Source organism: Electrona antarctica, assembly GCF_951216825.1.
Source record: "Electrona antarctica genome assembly, chromosome: 20".
Lineage (NCBI taxonomy): Eukaryota > Metazoa > Chordata > Actinopteri > Myctophiformes > Myctophidae > Electrona > Electrona antarctica.
The window spans coordinates 11,209,730-11,233,727 of NC_136801.1; the positions used below are offsets into that span (position 1 = coordinate 11,209,730).

The 23,998-nt window shown below is 41.6% G+C and overlaps 1 protein-coding gene across 1 annotated transcript in view; it reads right to left on the reverse strand.

The window, feature by feature from the left end:
* plxdc2b (plexin domain containing 2b) overlaps positions 1–23,998 on the reverse strand; it is a 171,046-nt gene that overhangs the window by 77,332 nt on the left and 69,716 nt on the right. The window contains exons 3-4 of the mRNA XM_079489731.1: positions 9,752–9,898; positions 2,235–2,304 (exon numbers count right to left, since the gene is read on the reverse strand). Coding sequence (XP_079345857.1) covers positions 2,235–2,304; positions 9,752–9,898 — 217 coding nt within the window. The remainder of the gene's footprint in view (positions 1–2,234; positions 2,305–9,751; positions 9,899–23,998) is intronic.

The window sequence follows — 23,998 nt, forward strand, 5'->3', positions numbered from 1 at the left end:
TTCACGTGTCATCATGAACGTGCGCAATGATAGTCAACGGACCAGCGCGTTCATGCGTTTGGCCCAGCGCTGCAATACCAAATTCGGCCACTATGTCCATTTCTCCTCAGGGTTTCCTCCGGGTGCCGTCTCTATTCATATATACTCTAAGGTCACTCCCCCAAAATAGTTGATCTACAAGCTCACAACGCGTCGCAGCGCCACGCGTTGTGAGCTTCTAGATCTGCTGTTTTCTCATGTTTTGCCAAAAGTGCCCTTTCAGGGGCAATTTCAGGCCCTGCCTCTCTAACATTCACGGCACGTCCCTGCTGCCAATCATATCAGTGTATATGGCCACAGATCAAAGGGGCGGAGAGGGCTAAAATTACCCCTCACTCTGATGATTGAGACGATAAGTAAAAGGATGATGATTTATTTCTTTATTATTGCACTGGCAAGTCGAATGCATGCCATGCCAGCATCGCTGGAATATTTGGGTAAAGAGTTGGGGATTTAGTCTTTTGATGTGATAATAGCCGGTTAGGGTGTTGTGGTTTCAACCCTCCAGATCCGAGTGGAAAAATTTGCCTTTTTTGCGTACAATGGCACACACTGATGGCGCTGTCACGCGTGGAGCACACATACAGTACGCGCCTGCACTTGGGAGAGAAAAGAACACGCAGAGAGACAGAGATCTATCACGGCAGGGTTATGGCTTCTCAGGCTCATCCCTTCTCCTCCCATTTCGTGTTTGTGTATGACAGTGGCGTTATAATAAGAGCGCTTTGGCAGTGTGGATTACCAGTGTTTTCCAGTTCCAAACCCATACAGGTCTGGATTGCTCTTCCAGTAGACTCTAGGGGTGTGGGGGGGGGGCTGGTTTGGAGTGGTTTTGGCTTTGCGGGCCAGCCAACCGGCCAGCCAGGGGAAGGTGAGGGTTCTACGTGCCTGCGTATATACCGGGCTGACAGCCCAGAGCCCATGCAGGCGGTCTGCAGCGCTGCTTGAGTGCTGTTGGCAGTTTTGCACTGCAGTGCTGTACCAGACTCATGTACCAGACGAGAGTTTCTTCAAACATCCCTCAGTCTGCGCGCTTGCTTGCTTTTCTGTCGTGGTCTGGACGGAACTTCCACCCGATGACACGACCTGATGAATTAACTCGCAGCTTGACCCTTTCCATTGAGCTGTAAGATCTCTGTGTTCAGCTCTTTTGTCTCACGTGCACAGAAAGATTTGCAGTTTAACACAACCGAGATATACAGGCGCACGCACGCACGCACGCACGCACGCTCTAAATTGCATAAATATCTCTGCCGCTGGCTGGCTCAATTACACTAACCCTATTACATTATCGTCGGTGGGTCGGGCAGGAACCTTGTGTCTCCATATTTCAACCTTTTATGGTTTTTCGTAAATTAATGCCCTATACTTCATCATACTACAGCAGGAGTGGCAACTTTGAACATTGTGAGGGCCACTATATTTCCACATTCACTTCAGAGGGCCACATTGCATATTACTGTCTTAGCAACAAATAGCCGATCTACAAGCTCAAAACGCGTCGCATTGCGACGCGTTTTGAGCTTGTAGATCGGCTATTTTTTGCTATATTTGAATTGAAATCCTGAATATGTTTTTGCTATTTTTGAATTGGAATCCTGAAAAGTAACCTTTTTATTTAATTTCAAATGCATTTAGTTATAGTTATGTTAACTAAATACAAATACATTGGACATAAAAAAAGACAGTAACATTTTAATACTACTCATTAAGCTACTAATTTAGACGGAAGTAATTAAAGCAGGTCATATTTGCATGTATAATAATAATAATATTTCAGTATTCCAAAATAATCTGAGGGCCACATTAAGTGAAGGTGAGGGCCGCATGTGGCCCCCGGGCCGCCAGTTGCCCATGTATGTACTACATTCATGTGGCCCCCGGGCCGCCAGTTGCCCATGTATGTACTACATTCATGTGGCCCCCGGGCCGCCAGTTGCCCATGTACAGTATGTACTACAGTGTCACACAAAAGTAGCCAGATAGGTCGATCTACAATGTAGACCTGGAAAGTATCCGTTTTGGACATACAAGGTTTCCTTCCACTCGACAGCAACGGTATTCTCCTGGAGGATAAAGAACTGTATCTGTATAAAGGCTAAATGATTATGCCACGTATAATTCCAGTAAAATAGCATAGGCCTACTATAGCTAACATTGAGACAGGGAGTGGTAAGAAGAGAGTGTGCCCTTACCGCCTGTCGCCACCGTGATCTCGCGTAGGGAATGTCCATAAAAGGGGAAATCGAAGGATAGATTGACCCTCTGTGGAGTGAAACCAAAAAAGAGAGAAAGATGAGGTCAGAGACATACAGAGAAACAATACATAGATACAGTATGTTGTCTAATATTAGTACAATATAACATATACAATTGGGGTGGTTGTATTTGGTCTCCCTGCTCTTCTATAGAGCGTCGCAGTCCCGCCCCCTTTCATGACGACGCCAGGCCCAGGAAATAATTCCCAATGCCTTTTTCCCATAGTCATTTCAAAAAGTATTTATTTAACACCTTGGAGGCGCAAGACGGAGATCACCGCCAAGTTCAAGTGCACGGTCAGTTGCCCGAGACGGAGATTGATTAATATCCGTCCAATTAGTGCTATGAAAACTGGTCGCATCGCTCCACAGCCTAGGAGCGCTTGTTGTGCAATCCTCGGTGTTGCACAACAGTGACACGTCATCGAAAATGTTCCCTGCCTGTTTAGCTGACGACAACGAAAATCTTAAAACGTTCATAACTCGCGATCTAAATCATCCCGTCTAATTATGAAAAAAGATCCTGTGTCACAACAACTTCCGGTCCGCCGGTAAAAGTGGTCCGGGCGCTATAAACGATGGGCACATTTTATTAATGGATTAAATAGGCCGAGCCCTCAAGGTGTTAAAGACCTTTTAAGCGTCGTACGAAGCCAACTCGAGTCGTGACAAATCATGACAACAAACACAATATTTTGGACCAAACAAATAATTACAAAGAAGAAAAACAACAAAAAAAGTGTTGTAACCTGCCGTTTTTTTCTACTTTCTAATTCTTTGTTTGGCCCAAAACATTGTGTTTATTGTCATGATTTGTCACGACAAGAGTTGCCTTTGTCCGCGGCGTAAACGTCTTTAAATAAATACTTTTTGAAAAGTCTATGAGGAAAATGAACGGGGATTTCTTTTCCGGGTTTCTCGAGACATTCTATTGAGACATTTAGATCCGACACACCCTTTGACACCTTCCTGTTTGAAGGTCAAAATTCAATTTCTCCCCAGAGCAAGCAGGCAGGCTCTATTAGCTATCAGTGCTAAAAGAATAATGTCAGCACTTGGGCAGGAGTTCAAATCCGGGGGTAGAAGAGAAACGTTACATAGTGCAGCTTTGAAACGAGTGGGAAACATAATACACAGTGTAGAAAAGACAGTGGGTTTTGGGACTGAGGAGGAGGAATGTGAAATGTAAACACAGAGTAGCTGTGTTTTACCTGCCTGTCCCACTCCTCAGGGCCAGGCTGCATGAGTTATTGTAGACACATCTCCACAGTCACATCCTGAGTGTTCATTTTTTTATCCTTTACAGTTCAGTTTTCACACAGTTAGGAGTTAAATAAAGGCCCAGGATAGTGCTGTGTGTTATGGAACTTTTTGAAGCGCATAATAAATCTCACACTGTGACACTGGTGGAATTATAAATATATCGTCTCTATTGGATGGAAACCTCATTATGTGCAAAACAGTTTTGACTTTTGACTGACTTCTGACTTTTCAGGATTCAAAAGTAGCCAAAGTAGTAGCCAAAGTAGCAGATCTACGGCTGCCCCCCCCCTCCCCCCATTTTTCTCACTGTATATGTTTCTTTTCCCTTTTTACCTCCTTTATGATGAATTCCTGTTCTGTTCTTTGACTATATAGTCTATAGAAGTGTCTATTTGTACGTCTCTAATTGTTTTGATGAATTGAACAAGGTGGACCCTCTTGTAAACAAGTGTAATGTTTAATTGGGTTGTCCACTCACAGTTAACAGTCTTTGTATTGAGTTTGAAATGTACTGTAATTCTGCAAACTGTTAATAAATATTTCAATCAATCAATCAAACAATCTCAACACATGTCGCTTCGCACCACGTTCCACGTTCTTGTGGATACTTAGCATGTTTTTGTGTGACGCTGTAGTATGGTCACGTAGGGTTTGCGAAAAAACACAAAAGTAAAAATATGAACATAAGAGGTTTCTGCCCAACAGCAACAATATTAATCATTTAAACAAAGTTTTTTGTCCCCCCCAAACATCAAGTTTCTTCTTTTCAAGAAGACAAGTCATTTGTCATTTGTGTAACAATGAAAGATTTAAATCCATTTTTGGATCCCGGGAGCAGTGGGATTTACCGGGGCCAAAACACAAGTTTGTGGAGCATGGTTGGATCCTGACGTCTGGTGGAGCCAAGTACAACACGTATTAATGTCATCGAATGCAGTTCAGATTCCAACTTCTGCAAAACCACACTTTCAATATCATGCAGTGTGTGCAGACTGTGCACACGTGCTCATGACCGTGCGCTCTGCGCTGTGCACTTCTGTTGACCTATTAGACTGATAGAACTGAACAAAGCTTCTCTATGCATGCACCATGGACATCAACAAAGGGCTGGGAATTGGTAAATGGAACAATACGTACATAACTCAATGGGCTATAAAAAGAAATGTGTTCGGCAAATGGACTATTCTGAAAGAAATGTGATGTCTTCCTGGGACACAAACTAGTGAAAATAACCTTGTCTTGGATTTAATTGAAAATGAATGAAATTATCTTGACAAAATGTTTACAATCCCTTTTTAATTTCTGATTTTTTGAAAATCTTTAAAAATAGTAATAATGAAAAAAGTAGCAATCGGGGGAAAGGGATCCTAACTCCTGACTCCTGACCCGTAAAAATGGGTACGTGACGCAAGCGCTCCGTCCCTCCTGACACAGTGTTTTGGAAACACTGCTCTAAATGACCTCAAAATATTGCCTAGCTTAGCAATTACACCAACCCTGGGGGGAAATTAACCCAATTTGACCTGAGATCAGATTCTAAAAATGTCTTCTACATCCTGACAGTTTTCTGAAAAAGCTATGTTTCTATGTCAGTGGTTCTTCGATTTTTCAAAAATAGCAGACCTACAAGCTCGTAGCGCGCCACTCGGTGGCGCGCTATGAGCTTGTAGATCTGCTATTTTTCAATAGCTAAAGCATAACATAATGCTAACACCAAAAGGGGTTCCCGGCTCCCGCCCAAAATGGGTTAATAACTGTGCGCACTGCAGAACCACGCTGGGATGTCGAAACAGAACCCCATGGTAAACATACAGAAACACGCGCGCCTGGATTAGGCCATGGGGGAGCAATTCTGTGGTTGCACCACAACCCAATCCATCCAGTCAATCTACAGCTGCGCTGCTCTGCTGGGTGGCGACGAGCCCTGACCTCTGCGGTGCCTCTGGTTTCATCATCCTATTGGCTGCTTATGCTGAGTGGCAGGCAGCGTCGAAAATGGTAGTGGAGCAAAAGTACAACACTTGCCCTCTGAGATGTAGTGGAGTAGAAGTAAAATTACTGAAAATACTCCTCATACTCAAAACTTAGTCTGTACAAATACTTGAGTAAATGTACTTGTTACTTTACATCACTGGCCCAGCACCGGTATCATAAACTTTATTAGTCTCGCATGTTGGTCAGTTGACATGAGGTTTGGCATAGCTGGCTGACACTTAAGTTAAAATGTCCATCCCTAGGTTTTATCTATTTTCCAGAATTGCTGTGCAGTGCTATGTTCAAGAGGGGGGGGGGGTTACTGTAGAGGGGGTGGATATTATTCACATTGAGCTTATTGATTTTCCAGACGCAGTTTAAGTCCGGAGAAGCCGCCCACTTTCGTTCCTATGATCAGGATGAAAGGGACCTTTTTTGCTTTGCGGTCCTTTCTCTGCCTGAGAAGAATAGCACATGCCATGTGTTTGTATGGCTCAATCCATCATGGCGTAACTGAAGGTATGGGGAGCAGAATGCTCAATGGGAAAGTCCTTTCTATCTCATTTAGCAGCCGTTGTTCACCCTGGGATACTTTGCAAAAGTGCCCGTCCCGGACCGCCGTGGGGTATTATTTACTCAAGTACTGTAGTGAGTACAATTTTGAGATATTTGTACTTTACTGGAGTAAAACTTGAAATGGGACCTTCTGTAGGCTATAGCACTTACATTTGGTACTTTAACCCATTTTGACCTGAGATCAGATTCTAAAAATGTCTGTTTGAAAATGACAGTTTTCTGAAAAAGCTATGTTTCTATGTCAGTCGTTCTTCGACTTTTCAAAAATAGCAGACCTACAAGATATGAGCTTGTAGATCTGCTATTTTTCAATAGCTAAAGCATAACATAATGCTAACACCAAAAGGGGTTCCCGCCCAGAATGGGTTAAGTACATTTTGATGCCAATACTTAGTACTTTTACTCAAGTACAGTCTGGGCATTTACTTGTAGATCTTGTAGATCTGCTATTTTCAAAAAGTCTTGAAATAAAATGTGCAATATTTGGAAGATTATTTCTTTCTGGTACAGGTCTCCCTGGCACACAACATTTTTAGAAGGAGGTTAGGGACAAATACATTAATTTGGGAGTCCATGACATGGAAATATTTGAAAATCACTGGTTTAAATAATAATAAAAATGTGGAAGCAAGACCAAATAAGCAACTACACTTTAGAAACAAGACCTAAAAAAAAACTACCAATATTTACAAGCGGAATAGGATTATAGGAAAGGAAGCCGCTTATAATAAGCGGACATGGCAACACTGCTCCCAGTCAGTCCTTGATGACCTAATCTGTATGCGCCTCACGTGAGGGCACCTGCCCGTGCTGAAGTAACAAGGGAGGTTTTGCCTCATAATTGTCGCTGTTGGGTGAAAAGAAACCTTATCAGGAAGTGGGAAAAAACATAACCTGTGTTCCAAGGATCCAATGTATCATGTACTGTGTAGTCACACCTCTTGTACTTTTCATTGGTTAAATCAATATTGTATACATATAAAACCTACATACACCCTTAATACTTTCACTAGAAAAAGCAGCTCTACAAGTTCGCATTGTGAGCTTATGTAGATCGGCTATTTTTGCTCCTTTTGTGTGACAGTTTAGTTAGTATGATGAAATTGAAATTTACGAAAAAAAGAAAAATGAAATATGGACAACATACTGGGTTTCTGCCCGACAGCAACGATATAGGGCAGAGTAGCACTTTGGCGTTATACAAACGTTCCAGTATACTAGCCTATAGTGAAACCAGTTCAAACTCTCTGGTATTCTTTATACAAACGTTCCAGTATACTAGCCTATAGTGAAACCAGTTCAAACTCTCTGGTATTCTTTATACAAACGTTCCAGCATACTAACCTTTATACAAACGTTCCAGCATACTAGCCTTTATACAAACGTTCCAGCTTACTAGCCTTTATACAAACGTTCCAGCATACTAGCCTTTATACAAACGTTCCAGCATACTAGCCTTTATACAAACGTTCCAGCATACTAGCCTTTATACAAACGTTCCAGCATACTAGCCTTTATACAAACGTTCCAGCATACTAGCCTTTATACAAACGTTCCAGCATACTAGCCTTTATACAAACGTTCCAGCATACTAGCCTATAGTGAAACCAGTTCAAGCTCTCTGGTATTCTTGGCCTGAAAAATCATCTATGGAGGAGACCACCAGGGGAGGTAAATGTAAATACCTTCAAAGATTCTGCAATTGATATATTGAAGGGCTATTTAGTGAACAGGAAACAATGTGTTATGTTCAATGGTTCCCTTTCAAAGATTGAGACACTCAAGTGTGGAATTCCACAGGGAAGTTGTCTTGGCCCCCTTCTTTACTCTATTTTTGTAAATTACCTTACCATTACCTGCATTAAAATATTCAGGTATGGGGATTTATGCGGATGACACGACTATGTATGCATCGTCAGAGAGTATTGAACACGTCAATGAGGTGCTTCAACTAGAGTTAAACCTGGTTTCTGAATGGATTATGGAAAATAAGCTGAAGTTGAATGTCTTAAAAACTAAATGTATTGTAATTGGTTCTAAATGTGCTATCAGGACAGATCAGAAATTAAGCCTCTCTTTGCAGGGTGCTGCGATTGAACAGGTTAAAGAAGTTAAACTGTTAGGTGTCACTATTGACCAAACACGGTCATGGTCCACTCAGATCAATAATACAGTGGTGAGGATGAGTATAATGGCATCTATGCCATTAGAAGGAGTGCTCATCTACTAACTAATACAACAATCAGACTAGTCATACTATCTCTAGTTCTGTCAAATCTGGACTACTGTCCGGTTATCTGGTCTAGTGCATCAAAGCAAGAACTTAGTAAACTTCAGCTTGCTCAGAACAGGGCAGCAAGACTAGCACTTAATTGCTCTGTCAGGACTAGTGTGGATGCTATGCATGCCAGGCTGTCATGGATGAGGGTGAATGAAAGACTGGCATACAGTCTTATTCTGTTTTTAAAGAATGTACATTCCTCACACAAACCCTTCAGTTTGTTTCTACAGTTATTACCTGCAAATGAAAGACATGATTACAATACTAGACATGCACTAAATGGTCACTTTACTTTTCCTCTGCCCAAAACCAACGCACTTAAGAAAACAGTCATGTACAGTACAGAGCCATTGCATACTGGCGTGTGCTCCCCCCACATTTGACTCTAACAAGAAATAGACCTACATTTTATTTCAAAAGGAAACTCAAGGCATCAATAATCAGAAAGGAAATTATATTAAATTAGGTTCTTATTATATATTATATTTTCGGACTGACAAATCTGTTTTTCTTTTGATTTTACTGTTATAAATTTAGTTTTTTAGGTTTGTGTGTTTGTTCAGAAACATGGATCATGCTGTACTGCATTTTATGATTTGTATTGTGATGTGTGTTTGCCTGGACCCCAGGAAGAATAGTCTCCACTACGGTGTAGACTAATGGGGATCCTTAATAAACTAAACTAAACTAAACCTTCCATTCACTGCCGCCGTTTTTCCTTTTTGTCTTTTGCACATATTGTAGTGTTTTGTATTTGTTGATGCCATGTATTATTGTGGGGGGATTTAGGACCACAACAAGTCCCCATCCTGGCCTTAATGTCTGACTGTGCTGGTTAAATATTTCTGACTAATAAAGTAGCCTATTCAATGAATGAAAGAATGAATGAATGTTCCCTTTTAGTATTTCAGGGTCAGTATAGCAGACCCAAACATAGCAGATTCCATCCAAAATGCCACATCTTGTGTTTTACATTTTATGATGAAACAAATTAAAGTTTACTGTATCCAACAAGCTCATGTAATACCGTCAGATCGTCGGGCAGAGACCTTGTATACCAGTATCCATGTTTCCTACCTTTTCATGTTTTTTCTTTAATGCCCTATTTTATACTTTTTATAGTTTGACAGTAGCCTATCGTATAACAAAAATAGCAGATCATTTTATGATGAAACACCAAGCTGATTGTTTTTTCCACTTGCTGAAAAGTCAAGATTTCTACCCGACAGCAATGATAAATCATTTCTGACACCCTCACCATACAATTAGTACAAGTGTGTGTGTATGTGTGTGTGTGTGTGTGTGTGTGTGTGTGTGTGTGTGTGTGTGTGTGTGTGTGTGTGTGTGTGTGTTATCTTACCGCAGCTTGCCTGTGCGTGTTAGACAGGATACCATGGATCTTCACCTTCTCCTTGTCCATGTGGTCGACATCTACCCACAAGTCCTTGCTCATGGGGTCAGTGGGGCCGTACGTCTTCGATGTGTAATAGTTATGATCCGTGTCCTCCTGTTGGTGTAAAAAGGAAAAGTCATAATCATAATTCATCCCGTGGACATGTTTACATTTCCGTCGTCATAAAGGGGTACCAGAAATGACTTGACCTCTACTTGACCTCTACTTTGTGGTACGATGGTGTCACGCGAAAATAGCCGAAATAGGAGACGTACCAGCATAAGCTCACGACGCGTCACGCTATAAAGTGAGCTTGAATATCTTCTATTTTTTCGTGAAACATTCATGGAGGTTTTTGAAAATGTTTGTCCTATAATGACACGACAAAAAAAAACCGAGGACAACATGCTGAAAGTGGTAAAATAAAAGAAGAAACTACTTTTATGTGTGCTCCTGTGAACTGGTGTTTTTCTTTTGATTTTACTGTTATAAATTTAGTTTTTTAGGTTTGTGTGTTTGTTCAGAAACATGGATCATGCTGTACTGCATTTTATGATTTGTATTGTGATGTGTGTTTGCCTGGACCCCAGGAAGAATAGTCAAAAAAAACCGAGGACAACATGCTGAAAGTGGTAAAATAAAAGAAGAAACTACTTTTATGTGTGCTCCTGTGAACTGGTGTTCATTTATGAGTCGTTTCTGCTGCTGAGCAAGGACATCCTTCCCAGCATGCCGCTCAGCTGAACCAAATTCCAACTCAAACTACGGTAATTAACACACCCCTCCCCATCCCATTTTTGTTTACACACTGAACATTAATAATGCATTTCCAACTCAAAGCCTGGAAAATGTATTATTTTCCTGAGAAACAAATTATCTGCTTCGCTGGATTATCAGATTGATTGCATGCTGTGTGTGGGTGTGTGTCTGTGTGCCTCAAATGTGGCCAGATTTGACTGAGAGCCTGCCATCGTGCACAATCCAGCTTTTCACCAGAGGAGTAAAACTTTGTATTTATTTATTTTCAAAAATGAGTTAAAAGCACAGGCTGACTCTTCACATACTAGACCATGTCTGAAATAAGTGTCAGAGATGAAATCAACATGTAAATATGAAAGGATACTTAAACATGTAGCTAGGTGTAAGAGTCCACAGAAGTGAACCTTTCAAATTCAAGCCTGTTTTCTCAACTCGTTGTTTTCTGCAAGACATTACTCTATAAGCCATATCTCCAAAACTGGTGGGTCAAACTGAACAACCAATATGTCAATTTGAAGCTATGATTCCCTGAAACGAAAATTCAAAAAAATCCAATGGCAGTCCCTCAGTCAAATTTAGTCACAAATTAAGAATGCCAGATGTCAAGTAGAGGTGCCAGCAGTTAACTAATTCATTGAAGAACTAATTGATTATGAAAAATAAACCATAATAACCAATATGTTTTGGTTATTTGATTGATAGGAAAAGTAGGCGATAGAATAATTACTTAGAATGAATACAGTATAATTGATAGTTGCAGCCCTAATGTCAAGCAAGAACAAATTGTTGAACTCTCAAAGAGCCCGTCCGCACCAGACTGCAGAGTCAGGGCCGCGTTTTACAACAGACACTTTCATGGGCCTTTTACGGCCCATATGGGAGAGGCTCCTCTGCTTTTTATGGTTTCCTGTACAGAGTTTGGAATAATGCATAGTTCACAGACCCCACAAAGCTTGTCTCTTTTCCTCCGGGTCTAATGAGACGTCTCGCAGATGTTTCTTTTATCCAAACACATACTGTAGTCTGACGTTTTAAATGGAAAATGCTCTTGTTGCAATGGAAGAAATTCATTACGATTGTGACCTCACTGCCAAAAATACTGTACTACTACTACTGTGATACCAATCTGGGAACCCATTTGCCAATAAAAGAGAAGAAAACAGTGCCTTGTTTTCCTCTGAATATGCCTCTGGGGGCGGCGCCAAACAGAATGTGGATAGCAGGATGTTGCCCATTTGCTCCGCCGTAGGCCCTCTTCTTCCGAGCGGGGTGCCTATGTTTTCATTCCCACTAACAACAATGTCTACACGTTCTGTAGTACAGATATGATCGATAAAAATCAGCTATAGTTAAATTAATCTATAGAAAGTAATACTCGTGGGCTCTGGATTTGACAAAACCAGTGTGGTAAATGCTAATCCAAGTGCAGCTCTTCATTTAAATGTATTGTAATGCCGTGGAATAATATTGGAGAGTCGTGGTGTGTCCCCAAATACAGTAACATGTAATTATTGAACATTTGCATTGTAAGTAGTACATGATATACTGTATTGCTTAGATTGAGTTTTGACCAACTGTAAACAGTTTTGCAATCACAGCTAATTGACACTGTACATCCAGCTAGGATTGATATACACATCAGGTTGCCAAATGGAGTTCAGCCTTGCAGGGTTTCTTTTTTTGCCTTTGGCTTGTGGTATATTTGTAGGTTTAAACGAGCAACACCACCAGAAAGCTTTCAACACTAGTTACATTAATCTGCACAGACAAATCTTGTTAGGGAATTAAAAAACAGCCCAAAGGCAGCCAAACATACTTTGTAGGTAGAAAAACAAGGGCGCTGGTTAAACGACTAGACACAAATTCAAGTCTGATTAGTTTTGCACTAATGAGCACAAGATGTTTTAGCTTTCTAAAGGTCTGGGGAGAATGGGAGTCTGTGAAGGTGAGAGGGAGGACCAGATGCCTCTTCATGTTCCCCAGATTTCTCCTCTGGTTTCCAGGGAAAGAGTGGCGGGATGGGTGGCCAAGATTCCATACTTCGGCTGGATGTATGGGAGGGTGGGGGGGGACATAAACAATGCCAAGACAGAGCAAAGCGAATAAAGAAATCAACTTGGTGCTCAGTGGAGGTGCAAAACGTTAAAAAGGTACGGAAGGTGCTTCCAGGATCAAAGGGACTATAACTCAAAAAAGTTATTTTTTAAAAGAGAGGACGGATATAAAATCAGAGTACTTTGTTAAAGTTTGAAAACGCCACAGAGCAAAGTGCAATGAGACACGAAGAGGTGTGACCTGACTATACACGCACGCACGCACGCACGCACGCACACACACCAGGCTATATTGGAGGAGAGCATGGTGCGGTGCCTGAGATGAATGCTTATAAGGACGTGACTGGAAGTCTTTCTGTCTGCCTGCAGGCCTGCCTGCCTGCCTGCCTGCCTGCCTGCCTGCCTGCCTGCCTGCCTGCCTGCCTGCCTGCCTGCCTGCCTGTCTGCCTGCAGGCCTGCCTGCCTGCCTGCCTGCCTGCCTGCCTGCCGGGAGAAAAGGACAGAGCACATCCTGCCGTCAATAAGAACCAATCACCCTTATTGGAAGCCCATTGTGTACGCCGGCTCTGAACGCACAAGAGCACAAAAACGAAAAAATTGCATTCAGCACACAAATCAATCCCAGACTCATTCCCATTTCTGTCCGAGGCGGGGCATTTACTTTGCGCTGGCTTTCGCATCAATATTGCATTACGGGGCGATGCCTGAATATCTCCACTCATTTCTGAATGGCTCCATCTTTCCAGGAGAGAATCTGTCTAACATAATTCATTTCGGTAACGTTGTTATTGGGTTATCGGGCGGGGGACGCAGACCTTTCTGTAAAATGAAAGAACAGTAACTTGGAATTATTCAGAGAGTCTGGTATAGAAAGCCTCGGCTGAGATGAACTTAAATCATTTTGGGCGGGAACCCCTTTTGGTGTTTTAAACATTATATTATAATTTAGCTATTGAAAAATAGCAGATCTACAAGCTCATAGCGCGCCACCGAGTGGCGCGCTACGAGCTTGTAGGTCTGCTATTTTTGAAAAATTGTGAAAATGTGGCGCAAATCCTGACAGAAAACTGTCAGGATTTAGAAGACATTATATAAATTTCGACGTCAGGCCTAAATGGGTTAAATCATTATCTCACTGTATGTAAAGCACTTTATGAGATCTCTCTGTGAGGAGTGCTAAATAAATAAAATGCACTTACGTAGATACTGAATGGAAGCTCCTGAATACGGTTAGCAAACCTTGTAGCCATTTTAAATGTGAAATGAATAAACATTGAGCAAATGCATTGACAATTTCTTATTTACCTAAAATGTTATCAGAAACTGTTCTTGCTGGACTATTAAAAGGAGGAATAGAGATTGTTTTCAGACTTCGGTCACCCTTGTTCTTTTTGCACTCAAATACGCAGCTATGAAGAGTAAAACCAGCTACATTGAGGGGGTACTACTGTACCTGCAGTGGACAATGGAGTAGTGCTGCACAATTCATAATAATAATAAAAAAGATTGCAATCTAGATTCAGAGTGACACCTACAGTGTGCAATCTCATTTCTAAATTTGAGCAAGAATGGTGCAGCATGCTGGCTGTCCAATTCATTTTAGTCACTCAGCGTAACTGAATCTTCCCCCAGGGATTAATACGGTATTCCTCTATATACCATAATAGAATAATCTCCTTTACTTCTCTTTTAGCCAGACGTCTTATACTCCTCAAATGGAAACAAGTTTCTCCACCTACACAAAACGGATGGATAAAGGACGTACTATTCTACCTTAAGCTTGAAAATATTAGATTCTCACTTAACGGTTCTATGACAACTTTCCAGCAAACATGGACGCCCTTTGTGGACCATGCAAAAACCCTGACGGTAGTCCCAGAGATGAGTGATATTTGAACTAGGGAATGGTGAATGCCTAGGCCTATGCATTGTACGTGTGTCGTGTAAACCGGTGGCTGTGCACACACAGGTGGTCCCCCTCCCCTCGTTTCCTCTTTTCTTCTCTCTCCCCCCCTTGTTTCTTTGAATTCCTTTATTTATTTATTTATTTTCTCTCTCATTCTCTCGTCTCTGCATCGGGGAAGAGTGGGTGGGTATAGTGGGTGGACGGGTGGCAAATGAGGGATATCTAATATCTATGTATAACAAATGTACACAAATGTACAGTACGTATGTTGACATGAATAAAGACCCTACATGGGAGTAAAAAGAGTAACTGAATTGGACATCCAACGTGCTGCATGATAGGACATAGGAGGAACTTACTCCTATGTTTTTGCTACAAGAGAGACTTTAAGAGAGGTTTAAGTCAAGCACTTTGATGTTGTCTGTTTAAAGCCACAGTAGTTGGCTTCAGGTGCCACATTTTGAATGTAGTAATGTTCAGCAAGTACAGCCTAAAGACAACAAATATTTTCATGGAAAAAAAATTAGAATGTTTTTTTGTGATCAAGTTTTTATTTGATCTTTTGTTAAAAAGGCTTCCCCTAGCCTTAGAGGTCCAGGCACCTTGGCTGGTAATCCAGCATGACAGTGTGTTGCGGGTTTGAGTCCCGATCCCGACGATCTTTACTGTATGTCTTCCCCACATCTCTCTCCCCGTTTCCTGTCTAGTGTCTACCTATCAATAAAGGCAAAAAAGCCCCAAAAATATCTTTTAAAACTCTTTGAGAGTTTCATGGATTTCTATATAGTTTTTAGACTTCTCTATGGCAGAATGGCGTTTTTGAATGATTTATTGAAAATTCTCTGTTGTGAATGTGTGACAACGAAAGACCTTCAGAGAAAGCTTGGCTTGTCTGCTTCCAGGAAAAAAATGAACTGAGTTGATAAAATGTTTAGTTGTGGTGTTGGAAGCCATTTAAAAGAGCCTGCATTTACACTGGGTAGTGTTTCTAGGACAACAAAAAAAGTTATGACCGGTTGAAGTTTTATTTTCTAAATAACTTTTTTTCTGCTGGGCGTACATAGCCATGCAATATCTCATTTTAAAGGGTGAGTTGTCTAGTTCAATTAAAATAAAATAAAAAGTTTCTCACATGTACCACTGTAGATATTTTGCCATCTATAAATAGCATGGTCAGTCATGATCAATCTGACCTATCCAGCTAAAAGTCCCCCTAGCTCTGAAATGGAACATCATATAAACTCAATTCTTTTTTGGGGTAAAATTAGACATTCTAACGCACATTTTGATATATACCATGTTTACATAGTCTTACCAGTACCGTGTCTATTCATGCATGTATCTCAAAAACCTGTTGTGAAGAAACAGTTTTGATAAAAAACTCATCCAAGGACATTGTTTTGATATGACTTTGTGCCCATGATATGTATCAAAATATAGACTTGAATGTATACTGTATTATAACAAAAAAATTGGGTTCTTACCATCTACCGTTACAGAGTAAATCACAGTTGAAACTCGCTTAGTCAAACCATAAACCTCAGACTAGTGAACAAAATAGCCATGACAGGTCTAACTCATTGTAAAAGCTTGTCTTTTATTTTTTATGACTACTAACATAATACAATTATAATAAATATTACAGAAAATAAATAGGCCTACATACAAAACAGTTGTCCCCAAACTCCCCAGTGTCCCCAAACCACTGCATTCCAGTTGTTCTTGACGATGTGTGTGTGTGTAGGCTAAATTTAAAAAAAAACAACAACTGAAATGAATGAATGCATCCGGTTCAGTGTCGGAGAACTCCATCGCAGTCTTGACTCTTCGTCTTCATCATCATCATCATCATCATCATCCTCCTCCTCCGATGCCAGTTCTAAATATATAAAAATAAACATTTAGCTGTAGTCAGCCCGGCCAATAGCCAGTTGGGGGGGGGGGGACGTAGGCTATCTGACATCATCGTCATCATCATCATCACACGGAGACACACTAAACAATGTACAATCATGATTGTATACAATATACAATGAATGCAATTATCATGCAAGCTCAGACGTCAATGAAACGTCATACAGATCTTATATAATACGCTACTGTTAGCTTCACTCCCCGTCCCCCCTCCGATCCTTGTAGCAACGTCATCATAACCACGCGTTGCTTCAGTAAACGATGCATGTTTGTTCTCCGTCTTTGTAGACAGTAAATAAAAGGAGCGAACATTACTCTAAAGATCAGATCGCCTATAAGGCACGCTACAATATAAAATACTTGTACTGCCATGCGTGCATGCCTGCTACGATACATTTGTACTGCATCAACCAACCGATCGACACCAACCCCCCCCTCCAGCCCTTAGCCAGCACCAATGCACCGACCAACACCATTAGCCAGCACCTTCGGTGCTGGCTAATGGCTGGGGGCCATCGTGGTGAGTCATTCTGGCGTCATGATCTGACTAGTAGTAGTAATTATCCAAGCATCTATTTGTAGCGATCATCTTATGATTTCTGATCACTATAGAAGGGCATTTTCTACAATAAGATTACCTCAAAACATTCCGGGTTGATCGTCTTCTTCAATGGTTTCCCGGTATAGCTCATCGGACGACGATGGGGAGACAATGAAAAAAGGAGGGAGGGAGCAGCGAGTCTCGCTGTAAGCACTGGACCAGGGCTACTCCGCCTGGAGAAGGCGACTGGGACGCGTATGGATCAATACTACTACCACAAAACTCGCTCAAATAAATAGTACTGCTTTCAACTTTTTCTGCTAGAAAATCGCTCGGGCGAGACGGCAAACAGGCAAAACAATGAAAACTATGAAGACTCCCTCTGCCCCCACTGTTTACAGGGGGTGGGACCAGCTTCCAATGGCAACACGTACACGTGTGTCACGTGACACGGGTTTTCTGGGTAATGTAGTTGGAATATAAGCTCAGGAATTTAAACAGCGCTTCGGAGCATATTAATATGTTTAGATTCATCAAAAACTGTGAAGACGCCAATTGGCGTCATTGATCATTTACGGAATTCTGATGAAGACGCCAATTGGCGTCTTTCATCTTCTAAGGGTTAAAAAAAAGAAAAAAGGTTTCCCCTAGCCCCACCCCACAGGTTGAACAGCATAGACAGGAAGGATAAGTAAGCAAATACAAATAAATACAAAATGACAATACAGCAAATAACTAAAACAATTACAGGTACAGGAAAAAAGAAAATAACAATCAAGACAATAAATGGATGTAATGTTAATGTTAATGGCATGATTCAAGTTGTTCCAATGCTATGGATAAGATATCAAGCGTGTTTTATTTTGCTCCATTGGTTCAAGCTATAGAGAGCTCCAAGGAGATAATGTCCTGTAGTGAGAGGATCCATTGTGAAAAACATTTGAATCGTGTGAGAATCGTGATCTCAGTTCTTTTGGAGGAAAATCGAGATTCGCATTTGAGCAAGAATCGTGCAGCACTAGAATGCAACATGGTACCAAAAGCGAGGATAGTGTATTTTGTGCTTTTCTCAAATTATTGGCAAAACATGGCCTACCCATCCGAAGCAAACTTTTTAGTTTTGCTACTGCGATGTGCGTGTGATGTGCACGCAACGTCATTAAAATAGCGTTCAGCTAATTCAGCAATACTGGAAGATGGTCCATTTTCACACTCAGAAAATCCTAGGCAAGGTCCTTAATTTTACTCCCAGTCTATATTTACTGAACCATGACAGTGGTTTGACCTTGGACCCTGACTCCACCCGTTTATTAGACATGTTGACATATCTTGCTAAAAAATTTATTCTGTTACTGTGGTCCACCCCCCAAGTACCCTCAGCTAAAATGTGGCTTACCCAAGCCTCTACATTTTTGCCTTTGGAGAAACTCACCTATGACCTTCACCAAAAGACAGACAAATTCTGGAGCATGTGGTCACCCCTATGGAACTACATAGGAAATTTGGATGCCACAGAGAACGTATGAGAATGTCCCACTACACTAACTGTTATCTTTATTTTGAACGGTGCAAAAACATAAACAAAACAAATGTATTTTGGTTAACACAACCCAAGGACCCCCCCCCCCCCTCCCTTTTTCTTTTCTTTTCTTTTTACTTTTCTTCTTCAATTTTCTTTTCTGTTTGTTTATTATTTCATTTTTAATGTTTTTAGTTATCCTTTGGACACTGATGCATATGTTGTCTAGATCCGTTTTGGCACACGACGTTTGATGTATGTATGCTGTAAGGTGTCAATGTCAAAAAATCAATAAAAATTATAAATTATAAAAATAAAAAAAAAGCGTTCCGTCAATTTTGTTTTATGTTTTTTTTTGTGGCTTTCGCCTTTATTTTATATTTTTCTATGGAGGGACAGACAGTAGGCTGACAGGAAATGGGGAGAGAGATGGGGGAGTGACATGCAAAAATGGAAAAAACAGCCATGAAGGTAATTGGTAGGAAAGATTCTCCATCTCTTCAGACAATCTTTGAGAAAACGGTGCTCAGTCTGTCAAAGAGAGTGTTGTCTGACCCTTCACATGTATTATCTTCAGAGTATGAGCTGTTACCCTCTGGTAGACGCTACAGAGCGTGTCGTTGCAAGAGCAACCGCTTTAAACTTTATTTTCTTCCCACTTCAATTGTCCTACTAAACAACCGCCACATAGTTCATAGTTCTTAGTGGGGAAGGGACTTATTGACCTTCATCAGTTAGTTAATGCACTTTACCTGTGATACTATAAACTGTGAATACTCTAGTACTTTATATTTATATACCTCCTCTGACTGCAATTTTGCACCTTTCTTGTGATACTCTTGTGATACTGTACTTGTACATTGCTGCTATTGTGTATTGTCTACTGTGTATTGTCTGTCTGTTTTTAAAAAGCGTCATGTACTACTGCACTTTTGCCCAAGACAAATTTCCCCTCGTGGGACAATAAAGTATATCTCATCTCATCTCTCATGCAGTAAAGGCCGTCGGGATCGGGAGTCGAACCCGCGGCACACTGCCAGACTGGATTACCAGCCAAGGTGCCTGGACCGCTGAGCCACGGCCCAGGCCAGTTCCGTCAGTATTTTAACAAAATAAATCACCATTACACCCCTGTGGGTGAGCTGTGAACACTTTCGAGATTTCCAAGTGGGTCCCTGATCCAGAAAACATTGGGAACCAGTGGAGTAGAATTAAGTGGAGTTGAGCCGGTACATTCTTGCAGTGGAAAAGTGCCATTGGTGTGGACAACAACTTTTGCCAAAGAAACCAGAAACAAATACATTTTCGGGAAGTTGCACTGAACACTATTTATCCACCCCTTCAGATTTGTCTTTATCATAATAGCTATTCCATGAATCTACTCGCTGGATTTTAGCTTTCATAATGCAATGTGTGGAAAGAAAATGACACATGCACGCACACACAAAAGCACAAATAAATCTTTCCACTGACTGGTGAAGCATTAAAAGGAAGCGATCACTCATCCGTGCATCTCTTCACCGGCCGATAATGCCTGTGATCCATTATTCATCGCTTAGCTACAGTAGGAGCAGTCTGGTGTATTGTTGCTGGGTGGGTCAGGGTTATATGCGGTGAAACTCAAGAGTCATGAAAGTACAGATACGATGCCGGCATCCAGCACCATAAAAGCATCCTCTTATATTGCAAAGCATATATTATTACCTGATCCCTTTGCAATCACCATTCACCGTGATTGCTTCAGCTACATTTGACCTTTGCTCTTGGATACTCAATCTCTACCGATCTACCTACCGGTACCTATTTGTTGCAAATAACACGAATCCAACCAATGTTTTATCTACCCATTTATTACTGTACCTCAATGTTAATGGAGTTGCACTCTGTCTAATGTCTGATTGCATGTTCTTCAATGTCCTGAATCCTGAGTGTAGCCAATTATTTAAGATAGGGTAAGGTCAACTTTATTGCGACTGTAGGTCGCATTTACTATGAAAACCTGCATCTCCGTGTGTTAGTCACGCCTCGTGACATCACACCTCCATATATGGTCACACCTCATGACATCACACCTCCATATATGGTCACACCTCATGACATCATGCGTCCATATATGGTCACGCCTCGTGACATCACGCCTCCATACTGTATATGGTCACGCCTCATACATGGAGAAGACTGGATCAGATTCATCACCTAGATGTGCATATATTAGGTGGCCAGCAACGCTACATCTGACCTCAAACCCTTAGATCTCCATATATGGAGCTGACCTGTTCCATATGTTGATCCTTTCCCGCCCGTCCTTCCTGTTCTGGCATTCCATATGTTGGTCTGACCTCACAAACTCTGTACACTCAAGACACGCTCCATATATGGCCAGTACAGAATTAATTCCATATGTTGATCTGACCCCCCATGGCATGCCAAAGCGTCATCGCTCGCCCAGTCTGCCGCCACCCAGGCGGATGCGTGCACGCCCTAAAGGGCAAGGTGTTACTGCTGATAGCGTAGGGAGACACAAAACAATCATAAAACAGACGAATACAAGTACAGTCCACCCCCTTCCATCCTTCTAACACCCACACATACCTTCGTATTCACACACACACACACACACACACACACACACACACACACACACACACACACACACACACACACACACACACACACACACACACACACACACACACACACACACACACACACACACACACACACACACACACACACACACACACACACACACACACACACACACGACAAGTACTGTCCCTCTCATTTAAAAGTCTAACGGCATGCCAAACCTGGCTGTTCTTATTTTCCTTCCTTTGCACCAATATAGCTTTTAGTTGGAACTTGTTGTGTAGAGAGGACGAGCAGGTGCATTGAGGATGCAATCAGCCTCATTCAGAATGAGGTCTCTGCACAGCAGAGACATCTGGTCAAACCCAATGACCTCTCTCACCATCCTGATCATGCACTGCGACTACCATGACCAGACATCCAGGCTCCACTGGGATTGTCCCGGTTTCAAGCCGAGCGTCCCGACAAATGTCTCTAGTCACCAGGTATGTTAAGTGCTGAAGTAATTGTCCCCCTAACACAGGTGATTACATTTTCTTTGTAAGAAAATGACCGAAACAAAATGGCAAATTTACAAGCTCACAATGTAAAAGTATCGCGATGATGCGATAAAAAAAGAATCGCATCATCGCGATGATACTGGTTATTTCTGGTGAGCAGCACTGTTGTAGGGTATTTTTCCAGTGACACGGACACAGTGCCATTTCGGCAGTATGAAATGTGCGTAAAGCAGTAGCGCAAAAGGTTACAGCAAAGCCGAAGTGCGTATTGAACCGAGAACCATTTCACCCCTTATAGTGTCTATCTGGACTGGGTGTCATGGTGAATTGAGCCGGAGTCATTAAATACCCTTGCCTACTTACTGCACACAGACATTTTTCCCAAGAATGAATGCCAATTGTAACCTTTCCCATTATAGAGAAAAGCCAGATGTCAGTGGGGTTTTTGTCCAGTGGGAAATGGGCTTAAGAGAGCCTCTGGGCAGAGGCAGAGTGAATACAGCATACTGTCGCTGTCGGGTGCAAACCTCCTATCTCCGCTTTTCAACTTTTTTTTATTTTCTTTAACAGTTATGATGACGAAACCGGAAATCGAAACTTAAGCTGGGCTACTAGGGCTTCTGGGAAATTGAGTCCAATGCAAGTGGACGGGGGTTTTGTCTGACTACAACAGCCTCACAGCCCCCTCCATTCTGCTTGGCAAGATGGCGATTGGTGCACTGATGAAAACAAACGGCGCAAGCTATTTTCGGCGGAATTTCGAGGAAAAAAAGCCCAGATACTTCAGCGTATGATCTAAAGGTAATAAAACAATCCTGGCAGCGTAGAATATTTGATTTTAATGCGGGAAACACGGATTTCGCAGTAGAACTGTTAATAAATCAGTGCTATTGAACGCCCTTTACAGTATGTCTGTGTGTGGGTTTTTACAAATATTGAAGGGATGAAAAGTGTTAAAAACCACACTGACTAAACCTACTCCCAACTCCATTGGATCCTCAAACTGACTCCAACTCAGGTTTTTTCCCTGTCTGACTTTGTCATTCTAATCAATGACGGACATGACAACTATAACCACCGCCACTGGTCAAAAACCTCCTAACTCCACTTGAGCTGTATTTGGGTAAATTGATGATAATATAAGGACATCAGAGTAGTATAAAAGAGAGTAATGACACTCCCGTTGACTCTCATTGTAACAATGGAATGCGGAAGTGCTCATTCTATCTCAATGGAATAGCTCCAGCCATAGGAGCAATGTTTGGAACTATCGCCCATAGGCACCCGCTTTGCGGCGAGATCAAAGCGTGTCACCACTCTCTTATTAGATTACTCTGAAGGACATATACAAGTATCACTATCTGCCAATGTATGCAGTCACAATAGCAACTTTGATGAGGCAGTATTGTGTTGAGGCATACAGTATAGCCTAGTTGGTTTCTGCCTGACAGCAGAAATACACTCACAGCGACGGAGGCCAAACAGGGCTGAAGTCACATGATGCAACACAGCTGACAGAAATATTCCATGGAAGATCTCCCTCATTTCACTATTACCTAAGAAACGTGACCAAACTGAACCAGAAAACAAACTTAAGTAAAGAAACTTCCAAATGAATTATACTCAGGTTTTGTAACACGGACTGAGGCAGGGATAAACGCACCTCAGGGAATCAACATGAAGTAATGGAATTCATGGAACTTAGCAGCTCACGGTCTCCCTGCATTAATTTTCATCCTGTACGAAACAGAAGAACATATTGAAGCATCAGGCTCATTGCCTGAACAGACACATACAGTGATGCAGCAGACAGCTACTTTAAGCATATTCTTATGCCAATACCTTTGTGCTTTTACTGAAGTACATCTTGAGAACCTGACTTGTACTTGTAACAGACTATTTCTACAATACTTTAATAAGTACAACAATTTAGTACTTCTTCCATCACTGGTAGTAAGAACCTGAGTACAGCTGAACATAAAATAACAACACTTAACTACAAACCACACCCATAAGGCCATACATCAAAGCAAGCAATATACACTAACAACAGTCATTGTGGAATAAATATGTGCTCCCAAACGCGCGCGCGCGCACACACACACACACACACACACACACACACACACACACACACACACACACACACACACACACACACACACACACACACACACACACACACACACACACACACACACACACACACACACACACACACACACACACACACACTCTATCACCAAACTGACTTTTATATGGCTGACAGCGGACATCCTGTGGCATGACAAATGAATGAATTATGTGAAAAATCCAGGTGTAAAAATGTTTGTGTAACTCTGATTTATTACGCTGCCAAATGTACACCATCAATTCAGAAGAAACATGAAGAGCAATATATTTCTAATCGGTCTGATGCGATGGTCTTCACA